The 12,691-nt window shown below is 44.1% G+C and overlaps 1 protein-coding gene across 1 annotated transcript in view; it reads left to right on the top strand.

The window, feature by feature from the left end:
* The window catches only part of BMP6 (bone morphogenetic protein 6), a 91,267-nt gene that overhangs the window by 52,372 nt on the left and 26,204 nt on the right, over nucleotides 1–12,691 (top strand). The window contains exon 2 of the mRNA XM_035560246.2: nucleotides 11,035–11,227. Within this exon, the coding sequence (XP_035416139.1) occupies nucleotides 11,035–11,227 (193 nt within the window). The remainder of the gene's footprint in view (nucleotides 1–11,034; nucleotides 11,228–12,691) is intronic.

Below are 12,691 nucleotides of genomic sequence, written 5' to 3'. Positions count from 1 at the left end.
AACATAAAGTACACAACACTGAAGTTCCTGTGCTCCTATTTCAACTGGAGAAAGCTCCTTCCTAGGACGTATAATGTCATTGTTGGGCTCTCTTCTGCATGCAAATGTTACCCAAAGCTTTAGCCTTGCTGTCTGTTTGGGACGACTGCAGTAAAAGCATTCATTCTCGCAGGCAAGAACATCACTTGTTAAGGTTGGTTTAGTGGTCAGAGGTAAAACTGATTTCATGCACGTGCATTGAAAATGTTTTTACTTGTCACGTTATCCTACTGTCTATATGTTCATAAAGAGAGTGTGTTGAAAAGCTAGCCTGATCCGAACGTTCTGATGGTTGACGGTTTTCTTGCTGAAACCTAACCAAAAATCAATCAGGTACAGCAGCTGTCTCCCTGGAGTCCTACTTACACTGTCAGAGCTATAGCATTGCCATGTTGCAGTAACTTGAAAAAAAAATAAAAAAAGAAGAAAGATGTTAAAAGACTTCTAAAAAAGCTGATTTTTTTGTAACCAATGTGCTTGCCACTGAGTCATAAACCAAATTCTGTGTCTGGGCAATTCAGCTGTTGACAACATTAAAAACACTTAAAGCATGATAAAGGATAAAAGACAGATTTCAAGACCAAGATTGAAATTGGTTTTGGATTCTTATTTAAATCTCTCTCTATATATATATTTACTAAAAATTGTCAGGGTTTTGATGTTTTCATCCAAGGATAGCATGTGACCAGTCAAGGCAAGAGAGGAGGGCATTACTAAGAGAGAAGCAGCAGAAAAATAAAATCAGTAATGACAAGGCTGCATTGGGTGGGGCAGAAAACTGCTAGAATCGTCAAACAGCCGGGACATGAATTGCAAAGAGCAAAGATGTAGAAGCCAAATGTCTGAAAATTAATTTGTGGGCAAGCAGCTCTGCTGGGAATTTTAACACATTCCCTTTTGTTCCTTTCCCTTTTGTTCCTTTTAACTGCTGTTTTCAGGACCCTGATCACTTAAGGAAAATAGTCAAGATAGGCTGAAAGTCAGAAATGCCTACTTACTGGGTTGCATTTTAAATCATTGAGGTTTAAATTTAAATCATTTAAATCATTTCCTCAATTAATTGTTAACCCGTGCACTTCGAGTCAATTATTTGCTGTTCCTTTAAGACCAGTTGTATGTAACTTTGATTTTAAATGCCTAGATCGTAAGGGTTGCTTTGTGTATCTGGTGAAATTGAGAAGGGGAAAAAAAAAAGGAAAAATATATAAAGAGAAAGAACTTGGCAGAGGCTGTCCCTTTTCCTGCTGGATGTTTTTCAGGTGAACTACCCAGCTATGCTACTGTGTTAAAGTCAGGCCAACTGTGTGGAACTAAGGATTATTCCACAAATCCCATTTTAGTAGTTCTTTTAATGGTGGTTTTCCTCAAGTCTTACTTTTTCCTATCATTTCCCACCCTGACTGGGATTCTCCCAGCTTCCCCAAAACATTGTATCTTCTGGGCTTTTGATGCGCTGGGAGCTGCGGCCAGGAGCAGAAGCTGTGTGCCCCATGGGTCCTTGCCTGACATTGGGCTGCAGCCTCCAATCTCTTTATCAGATGGACAGAAGCATTCCAAGTACGCTTCTGGTCACTGGGGGATATGGGGATGTGAAAAATAATGGAAAAGGAAGGCTTAGAGAAAAGAGGCTAGGGAAACTGGGGCTTTTCGTCCTTTTTTTTTTTTTTAAAAAAAAAAGGTTTTTAACTTAATTTTTTTAAGATTTTTTTTTTTAGGAGATGAAATTCTTTACCCCTACGCAGGTTGTTAAAGCAATGTGATACTTTTTTTTTTTTTTTTTTTTTTTAATCAGTGGGTGTAGGAAGGGTGCTCTGGTACTTCTGTGTGGTCTGATGTCTTCTGAGCATCTGGCTCCTACAGGTGGCACAGGGGTTGTTCTGGTGCCATGGTGGTGCAAGACCCCAGTGGTGGTTCAGAGCCTCCAGTCCTAGTCAAGTGTTGGAGATATTTCCTCCAAATTGGTGTGCCAAACCAACATGCAACAAATGGAAGTAGTGAGGGGGTTTGCTCCCAAAACACACTATTCCTTAGACAAATACACATGACCAGGAGGAACGACCTTCAAATGTCTTCCAACTCATCACACCTTCTCTGTCCTCAGTCTTCAGAACTACAGCATCTTGTCCCCTTGACTCTCCCAGAGGGCTGTTTTGTGATCCTGTTGAACACTGAGAGCTTTTGACATCTCTGTACAGTGGTTTTACTTGTTCTTAACCCTGCCATCATTCTGCCCTCACTGGGTGCAGTATTTCCTGCCTTTCTTGTATCACTTTTCTCTTTTTGATAACAATTCTGTTGTCCTTCAGTTCTTTTTTTCTTATTGCCATTTTTTCACCAAGCAACCTGCCAACTCCCTAAAGCCCCTGCTCTTATGTGGTGCGTGGAGATGCTTGATTTGGCCAGACACTGCATCATGCAGTCATTTGGAATTGGAGCCCTGTGTAAAATACTAAACACTAAATCATAATGCTCAGTGACACAACTTACGGTGTCCACGGGAGTCACAAGTCACGTCAGTGATGCTCCAGTCGCAGCTTTTTTTAAAAGGACTTTTATTGAGTGATGGATTAAACATTTTCAATAATTTATAAAATCTTAAATGCTGCAGGCACTATTTTTACAGGGAGTGATTGTGTAGTGTCAGGAGATATCTTTTTCAGCTGGGCTATTACATGGAAAACTGCCTGTGATGCAAAGAGATGAGTACTCGAAAAAATGAACGTAGCTTGCAAACATTTTTATGTTGCCCACTTTCCTGCTTGCTGCTGGTTGATTTTCAGTCTTGCTGATCAATACTAAAGCTGTCTGGAAAAAGGGCAAGAGGGAAATGTAATTAAGTTAAAAATGTTTTCCACTTTGCACAACTTCAGTTTTGAAATTTAGCTCAAGTGTACAAGTGAATTAGTTGGGACTGCCTTAAATTCCTACTGAAGGGCAGATAATTTACAGAGAGGATGCAAGATAAGCCAGGCGGCTGCTACAATGTTTAAAAATCCCTGAAAACATTTCAGGATCCGGTCGATGCTCCCTGGGCAGCTGCACAACTGCAGGGAGCTGCCGCGTGAGCAGCGATTCCAGCAGCAAAAGTAGCGTGACCTGTATCAAGCCCGGAGGACAGGAAAAGCAGCCACGGGTGCAAACGAAGAGCCAAGGGAGAGAAGAGGAGCGGGGCAGGGGTGTCCTCGCCCCTCTGTGTGTGGCAGCAGAGTGCTGTTGGTTGCCTGTGGCTGCCACTGGGCGGGTGGCACTGGCTGCTCCCACAAACGCTGCCTCTGCCTGTACGAAGCTTGGCTGTGAAGTACGCATGGGGTTTGGAAAGCATAATGTTATTTTAATCATAAATTATTTGGAAACTTGATACAGAAATAGCTGCGGATCACTTATTCCAGAGGGGTGTTTTGTGCAGTCAGGGTCTTTATCAGCTTCTCAGTGGGAACTGCATTAATATTGCCACAAAAATGCAAACAGTAGTGCCTTTGATAAAGCAATTTGGCATCGCTTAAGCAGAAAGATGTTTTGTTTTCCTAAGATACAACACTGTTTTCAGTACAGGGACCTGCCATATGTGCCAGCATATGGAAAGAAAATACCAGTTTCATTAATGTTTGTATTCAGAAGCTGTGGGGAGGAGATGTAGGAGGAGGCTGCCTCTGCGAAGAAGGGGACAGCACAGGAATCCCAAAAGTTAATGCCGTGGATGAGATGGTCTGCAGCCAGCCTCCCACACTTAGCCCCGTGAAGCACCCATGGATGTCTCCCCTCCTCACCCTTGCACATGCTGGTGCAAGCTGGTCCCCAGTCCTGCCTGCTGCAGAGGGAACGCCTTGCTGTCCATACAGTAGGTGTCTTGGTGGAGAGTGTGGAAATACCCTTTAGTACTCTCTGGTATCCCGTGTGTATTTTATGTTCAGTTAGTGCATTATTTTGATTTTTAGATGGCTCTCTGGTTCAGGAGTCCTGAAAGGAAGCTGTTGTGCAACTGTTTTAATCTGATTTTACAAGTTGGTTCCAGCTTGATTCCCAGCACAAAGAGACAAAGAGGAGCTCAGTTGTATTTTTCATCCAAAAGTAGAAGGCCCTCCTCCTTTGAAGCTCTGCTGCAGAATGCTATGTTTAGAGAGTGATTTGCTATTGTTTAAATTTAATCTCCATAATTACATTGGGGTTGTATTAATGATGGGTTATTTTTCCGAATCATTCTCTTCTGGCACTCGCAACTCTGGAGTATAAAGCCAGGTTTTCATCGGATGTAAACTGGCATTGCTCCACTGAAGTTAGTGGAGTAATTCCACTTTATATTGTGGCAGCCCAGATGTGATATTATAGCCGTTTCTAAGAAAGCGCCCTTTTGGAGTTTTGTTGGCCTTGAATCTTTTATTATTATTTTTAAGCTATCTAGGCATTAACTTCCAACTGCGTTACATTTGTGGTAGCGTAGCTAGCCCTTGTCTCTAGACAACCTTGGCTGTACTCAGAGGGATAAACAGCAGGTGCGATACCGAATTCAGCCATATGTATCTTGGCTTCTTTCTGTTTAAAAGCTGCTTATATTGTGAAGAGTGTAATCAGTTGCAAATGGGAAAGGCTCACTATTTATGTCCAGTGAGCTTCATCGTGCCCTTGTCTATCAGGATAGAGATTGGTCTGTTCATGGTGTCTGAGATGCAGTACTGCAGGTCCAGGAGAGATGTTTGGGAGGCAGAGGGACTCAAGGAGGAAGAAAAAGACCCAGGGAGACCCGACACGTCTCAGGGTGGCATTAGAAACAGTGGAGAATGTGCTTGACATAGGGGATAGTGCTGCCACCATGGTTGTGGCTATGGAGAGAAGCGGTCTTTTCTGAGACCCTGAGGGGTTGTTCAGAGTTGCTGTGATCATGGAGGGCATTTGAAGGTGCTAGGCTGACAGCAAGATGATCCCCACCTTGCTTTCAGACCTCTTATTTTAATGTCTCATCTCATCTTTCATATCTTCTATTTGAAAGAATTTTCTTGCTCACTGTTTGTAAAATGGTGTGCTAATAGATCTTAGTTTGGAGAATGAGGAGATTTTGCTTTCTTTTGGGTCCTTACTGGAAAGAAGTGGTCAGTGCTATCCCTAAGGGATAGTGGATGTGGAGTGTCATTGCAGTGGTAAGAGCACAGGGCTGTTGAGCCCGATGGCCATCTGGCAGTGGTGTGCACTACAGTTGAGTGTGAACAAGAGGCAGCAGCAATACTTTCCCTGATGTATCCTCACTGCTTCCAGGAGCCAGCTGTTCTGCTTGCTGTCCTACAGATGCAACATCTGCAGGTGCACTCGGTGTACAACTCAATGCTTGTTCCCTGTAACAAGCAGAAGGAAGGTGTGAAGCTTTTTAGATTTCTCTTCTTCCCATTATAAGAAGTCGAACGGGTGCTTTGTACTCTTTGGGGTGTACTCTTTGTTCTTTTTTACACAGTATTTAGGAAATACTTTATATTTTAGTAATAAAAGTCAGTTTTAATCTGTAAGAGTTGCACTGTTTCCACAGTTGGGCTAACTGGGAGACCTGATGTCTTTTTTTTAGATTGACCTGATAGATTCAGAAAATCCAGACAAGGCTTCAGGTCTATCCTGGACATCTCTTCAGAGTTAAAAAAGACTTGCTGCAGGTTCCAAACTTGTAGGTCCTGGTGCCTGATGGTCTGGATAAGCATGCTTTTTGACACAGGAGTCAAACTGTAAGACCCAAATGGAGACCAGGTCTTACACTGAAGTGTACCTCATCTTGCATGTACAAAGCTTGCATGCCAGAAATCTTCTCTTCTGTCCTCTCCCACTGTGTGTCAGTTACTTAGTTACTTACAAAAGTACTGCTAACTTCTATATTAATCCTGCCCTATACTTTGATTCTTACTCCTTTTGCTGTTATTTATTTATTAGTTTTAGGGGCTCTCTCATTTTATTAGGGAGGGGGTCATGAAGGCTGAGAAGAAATGACTAGTAATGTCTTGTGTATGTACTCAAATTTAATTCCTGAATACTTGCAGAAAACCCACTCTCCATAAGCAGGTGATGAATGCTGGTTGCTTTTGCTGGAGTGTGGTTTTGATGGTCCTACAAAGCCAAGTCGTCGCTGAAGCACTTTGGGTGCAAGAGGTTCTTTGGAAGTTTCAGGCTTGCCGGGGACAGGATGGATGCAGAATGCCACATCCCAAATAGTTGTGTGTCAGTGGTCCCTCTCCTTCTCCTCCCCCTCCAAGGAGCTAGGTTGCCACAGAAATTATAACTACCTACCCAGATAATATGTAAAATGTTTGCTTTTAAAGCTGTAGGTTTGGAGCATGTATTTTAATATTTTTGGCTTTATCTCCTGGAGCTTGAGCTAAAGACTTTCTTAAGCCACCGTTGAGACTGTCACCTGAACACCTGACCTAACACTTTTTCAGCATCTGAGAACTTGAGAAAAACACTGAACATCATGACATGTTAGTCATGTTGTTATTCTAAAAGAAAACTGTGTTTAATCGGAAAAGACTGTTGTCTTGTTGTTTCTGCTTACTAGTTACTTCAGATCCAAAGAAAATCCTGAAAGCTCCTACGTGCAAGGAGAGTTCATTCAATGACTGTCATCAGGGTTAGATTCCCTTGGTCCAAGGTGTATGTGACACTCTCAAATGGAAGTAGGATGGTATAGTTACCAAAATAGATAAAATGTGTTAATTTCTGAATTAATTTTGTTTTTATTATTATCCTTGTGCAGTGCTTTTAAAGTAGCAAGTACTGTAAGCAGTACATTATTTTTAAACCAAGGACATCTTGTGCTGAAATTGGCCATTGCAAAACTAGTTTAGAATTAGAATACACAAAATTCAGAACCACAGTAACCCTAATTTTGACATTCTTGCCTTTTTAACTGCTCAACAATAGTGTTGTGTTTGTATAATATTTAAAAATATTTGTAAAGGGGAATGTAAAGAGCTACTGGCACGGTTCTCTGTTAACTGTTTGTGTGTGCTCACCCATTCTGCCCAGAGAGAGTTGTAATGAAAACCTGGGGGCAACTCCCCCATAGCCCCAAAGCCCATAGCTTGGACCCTACTTTGCTTGTGACATGCAAACCTGGATCTGTAGCCTCCAAGGAGCTACTTCAACTAATGGGTAATAATGCTCAGAATGAGGGTGACCCTGAGGATGAATTTTAGAGGGTTACAGTTTGTGTCAGTACCCTACCATCCCTATTTTAGCCTGGCTTGTTCCTGATGTGCTGGTGTTCAACCTGCCCAGCCATGAGCTGTCTGATTTTCTCTGCAAGGGCTTTGTGAAGCTGGGACTTGCACATGTCCATCCTCAGGCAGAAATCAGCTTTGGATTGACCATGTCGCTGGTCAGACCAACCTGAACAAATTCCCGTGGGAGAGGGAAAAAAAAAAAAAAAAGGAAAAAGGAAAGCAGCTTAAGAAATGATTTCTCCTTTTTGCTGTTGCCTTGCATCTTGGCATGCACCATCTGCATTTTGAATAATAGATCATCTGATGCGATGTAATGTGATAGCAATACAAACTGGGTAATCCTGGGAAGCAGCAGCTTGGGTCTTGCCTTTCCAAATTTTACTGTTCTAAAACTTGACTTTTTTGTTAAAAATGAACTGTTTCCAGGGGGTAAAAAGCCCCCAGAGAAGAACTGTTGGCATTTTATATTTTTAAACTGTCTTGCTGAATGAAAACAGTTGATTTTTAACTTGATGGGGTGACAATGAGTATATAGAACTTAAATATCTCACCACTCCCACGAAGAAAAAAAACCCACCCTCCATTCTATCATGGGAAGATACATAGCCAGAAAAACTTTCCAACTCATTAAACTTTTATACTTGCTTCATACAAGCTTAATGTAGGCTTTTTTTCCACCCTGTGATGATGCAGGGACACTGAACATAGCTGAGAAGGACACCATCCACTTAAAGCCTTTCTGAATGTGCATTTCTTGTAAAAGAAGAAGCAAAATTACTTAATCTGAAGGATTGAAAAAAGGTTTCCTTGTGTGTGTGTTTCAGGTTGTTTACTCTCCCAGCCTTGATAACAAAATCAGTTTGAATGCTTCCCCCATAAACAGTGTGGTCAGCTTCTGTGATTGTCTGGGGTGTTCACACAAGGACAGGGAGAAAGGAAGAAATTTTTAAAAAACAGGAAAATACTATTGTAAACATATCACACATGTTGCAAACTGGGAAAGGGTACTCAGAGTCAAAAGCTGTACCTGCATCTACTTTTGATGCTCAGTGGTGGGTGTTTGGGTGTTTTTTTTTTCCCTTTTGTGGATGCGTTTGACTTTTTAGTAGAGGGGTAGTGCTATTTCCGTTTTAAACTGTGAATTTTGTAGCGTAGGTCCGCAAGTAACTGCAGAAGGTGGCTGTTCCCCTCGCACCAAGCATCGTGTCCCCACTGCAGGCCAGGTGGGATGGCTCTGCACTGCCACACTATGCCTTGGCAGGAGGTGTGGGGGCATTCCCATGGCTATTTCTCTCCTGCGTCATTGAGGTTTTCCTGCACCCTGCCTGTCTCCCTGGCTTGGTTCTTGCCTGGGGTCTGCTGCTCATCCCAGTGGTGTCCTTCTCCTTGTTCTTGTAGGTTTTTACCACGCACAGTGGGGCTGCTGCCTGTTATCCTCAGCCATGAGCCTGGGGGAAAGCAGTCTTTCTGCAGTGCATCTTGCCCTCGCCCCACTGGCAAGGCAGGAGGGGATGAGGGTTTCAGCAGGTTGTTGCACCCACAAGCAAGGACGTTACAAGTTCTAAATCGAGACTCGTTGCTTCATCCGCTCTGTCTCTCCAAAACGGCTGATGCAGATGTTCCCTCACCATTAATTACATCCTCTCGCCTTGTAGCAGCAAGCTACAAGGCCAGGCTGGGCACGTCGCTCTGCTGCAGGCGGCTGAACACAGCTTCTGAGTGGTTGGACCCTTGCAAGTTTCTGAAAATACGTGGACACTCTGTTTTGGGAGACATGTTGTGCTTTGGGGCAACTTGGGCACTGGGCAGCTCAGGTCCCTTTCTGGCCAGCATCCACACGAGTCTCATCAACCAGCCCAGCATTTCTGGGGTTGTTCCTGGTTAAAAGCAGGGACAAGTGCTTCAGAGGGTCACCCATAACTGGTGGCTACCTATTTAATTGCTTGGTGGCATTGCATTGTTTAGCTTGGAGCAATCTGTGATGGAGATGCTGGGAATTGCCACCTCCTTTCTGGAAGTCTCAGGGTCTCGTCACCCACAGCTTTCAGTCATTTGACATGTGAACTGCTCAGTTAATAATGCGAGCATGCCAAAATTGGCAGCAGCTTCTGACTTCGACAGCAGTTTTGTTTGCACTGTGGCAGCTTTTAAGGCGGTATCTCAAGGCGCGGTGTCCCACAAAATGCTCCACGGCAGTCATGCGGAGGTGAAAGGATTTCCAGGCGAGCTTCAAAGAGAAGGATGTGACTAAGTGTCTCACAGAGAGCCAGGATGCACATCCAGCCAGATGAGGCAGCTCACACGAAAGGGCTGCCAAAGGAAAGGGAGAGGAGACAGACGAAACTGGTACTGGGGAATGAAGAGGAACAGGCAGTCAGGAAAGGTAGAGAGGAAAATCTCCATGGGCTGTTTCCAGCAGCCAGGAGAGGTTTCTGCTCTCCAGGGAGGTCACCTGTGGGTAAAGCAGTGAAAGTCAGGCTTGTTGGCCATCATTCCTGGCTCTGCCACAAGCCTGTCTGTGAACAAGTCACTCTCCTTGTGACTCAGTATTGCATCTGCAAAACAGGGACTGTGGCTTGCCTCACAGGCTGTTGTGACGTTAGTCTGGTGGATGCTCTTGCAGTTTGATGTATCAGTGAGGAGCAGGGGAAAAAAGGCAACAAAAAGGGGGCACAAAGACTGAAGTGAAAAGGAATCTGCACTTCTATCACTGCCTCCTCTGAATTTAATCATGTCTCTAATGATAATATAATGGGACTGATCCCTCACTGACGTATGCTGCTTCAGTTGCATGGGTGGGAACAGTTTTTTTTGTTTTAGTTTTCCTTCTCCTTAGGGCTTTAAAGATGTAATTATATATGTTTATATAGCATGTTAATGTTTTAAGCAATTACTAATAGAAAATTAGAAGAAATAATGAACAATAAATTCAAATCAGACTATAACTAGATGTAGTAAAGTACTACAAGAATGGGATGAGAAGTAAAGTTTGCAAATGTAGCCTGAAACAGAGAAAATGCAAATCCTCAGGCCTGAAGAAGGAAGGCTTTTTGTTTGCACCTGTCTGAATATCCATACCTGACAGCTTACCTGGGGAGGGTTGAGGCCAGGGAAGATGACTACAGAAAGCAGAAGAGGTCACTTCTTCACAGCTCTCAGTCTCAAATAAGCTCCTGCAAAGGAAGGCAAGCACAGTGTTTGGTTAGGTTTAACTCTTGAGATAAATGCCATGTTAAATCTTACTCTGATCACAAGGAAGTCTGACAGCCAAAGCACAAACCTAAGAGCCAGAAAGCAGCTGCTTTTAGGACCATTAGGGAACCAGTTGACCTTGTGCTAACATTAATTCTGTCTTTGCCTTTATGTTTTGCCTTAAAATAAAAGGAAGCTAATCATCTCCTCTGTTGGAAGAGAGGTGTGAGGCTTATGGAAATGCCATAAAAAACATGGAGATCCATAGGTGGAAAATGGTGGGGGGGGTACCAGCTTCAGAGTTGTTGTGAGATGTTCTAAAAAGGAGCAACATGCATGGTCATATTTCACCTGTCAAAGCTGACTTTTCTTTAAAAAAAAAAAAATTGAAATCTCAAAGGCATAGGCTAGAGAAGATGAACATCAATCTTTTCAAAGTACTGTAGGCTTTAGCTGCAGAAGCTTTTCTGGCACTTGCCAAGTCTGTGTTTGGAGAACAAATCTGATTTCTGTTTTCTTGAAGGAACAGGTGGCAGCATGAGAAGACCTTTTGTTGTTAAATTTTAGTCATGGTTCCTTTTTTTCTTGTCTTCCCTCTCTTCATCTGCAGTTGAGTATGACAAGGAATTCACGCCTCACCAGCAGCACCACAAGGAGTTCAAGTTCAATTTGTCTCAGATTCCTGAGGGTGAGGCTGTCACAGCCGCTGAGTTTCGGATCTACAAGGACTGCGTGGTGGAGAGCTTTAAAAACCAAACCTTCCTTATCAGCATCTACCAAGTGCTGCATGAACATCCAAACAGGTAGGCGAGCGGGAGATAGACCTGTGAGGCAACTCCCTGCAAGGCTTAAAGGAAAGCCAATGGGGCGAGACATCCCAAGCAGTGGTGGACCCCCTGCCATGTCGAGCAGAGGGCACTCTTCAAGAAGGAAATCTTAAAGGCTCAGGAGTGGTCTTTCCCCACATGCCCAAAGACGAGCCAGCGTGGAAGAAGGCCAGCCTGGCTGAACAGAGAGTTGTGGCTAGAGCTTAGGAAAAAAATGAGGGTTTATGATCTTTGGAAGAGAGGGCAGGCCACTCAGAAGGATTATAAGGATGTTCTAAGGATGTGTAGGGACAAAATTAGAAAGGCCAAAGCTCATCTGGAGCTCAATCTGGCTACTGCTGTTAAAGATAACAGAAAATGTATTTATAAATACATTAACACGAAAAGGAGGACTAAGGAGAATCTCCATCCTTTACTGGATGGGGGGGAAACTTAGTGACGAGAGATGAGGAAAAGGCTGAGGTGCTTAATGCCTTCTTTGCCTCAGTCTTTAGCGGCAAGACCAGTTGTTCTCTAGATACCCAGTACCCTGAGCTGGTGGAAGGGGATGGGGAGCAGGATGTGGCCCTCACTATCCACAAGGAAATGGTTGGCGACCTGCTACAGCACTTGGATGTACGCAAGTCGATGGGGCCGGATGGGATCCACCTGAGGGTGCTGCGAGAACTGGCGGAAGAGCTGGCAAAGCTGCTTTCCATCATTTATCAGCAGTCCTGGCTATCAGGGGAGGTCCCAGTCAACTGGTGGCTAGCAAATGTGACGCCCATCTACAAGAAGGGCCGGAAGGTAGACCCAGGAAACTATAGGCCTGTTAGTTTGACCTCAGTGCCAGGGAAGCTCATGGAGCAGATTATCTTGAGTGTCATCACACGGCACTTGCAGGGGAAGCAGGCGATCAGCATGGGTTTATGAAAGGCAGGTCCTGCTTGACGAACCTGATCTCCTTCTGTGACAAAGTGACGCGCTTGGTGGATGAGGGAAATGCTGTGGGTGTGGTCTACCTTGACTTCAGTAAGGCTTTTGACACTGTTTCCCACAGCATTCTCCTCAAGAAACTGGCTGCTCTTGGCTTGGACTGGCATACGCATCGTTGGGTTAGAAACTGGCTGGGTAGCCGGGCCCAAAGAGTTGTGGTGAATGGAGTTAAATCCAGTTGGAGGCCAATCACTAGTGGAGTCCCCCAGGGCTCAGTACTGGGGCCAGTTCTCTTTAATATCTTTATCGATTATGTGGTTGAGGGGATTGAGTGCACCCTCAGTAAGTTTGCGGATGACACCAAGTTAGGGGCGTGTGTCGATCTGCTCGAGGGTAGGAAGGCTCTGCAGGAGGATCTGGATAGGCTGGAGCGATGGGCTGAGGCCAACTGTATGAAGTTCAACAAGGCCAAGTGCCGGGTCCTGCACCTGGGGCAAAACAACCCCAAGCAGTGCTACAGGCTGG

This window comes from Cygnus atratus, chromosome 2 (genome assembly GCF_013377495.2).
Source record: "Cygnus atratus isolate AKBS03 ecotype Queensland, Australia chromosome 2, CAtr_DNAZoo_HiC_assembly, whole genome shotgun sequence".
Classification (NCBI taxonomy): Eukaryota; Metazoa; Chordata; class Aves; order Anseriformes; family Anatidae; genus Cygnus; species Cygnus atratus.
Note: the sequence above shows the minus strand (reverse complement) of the source record. Positions and strands in the feature narration are given on the sequence as shown.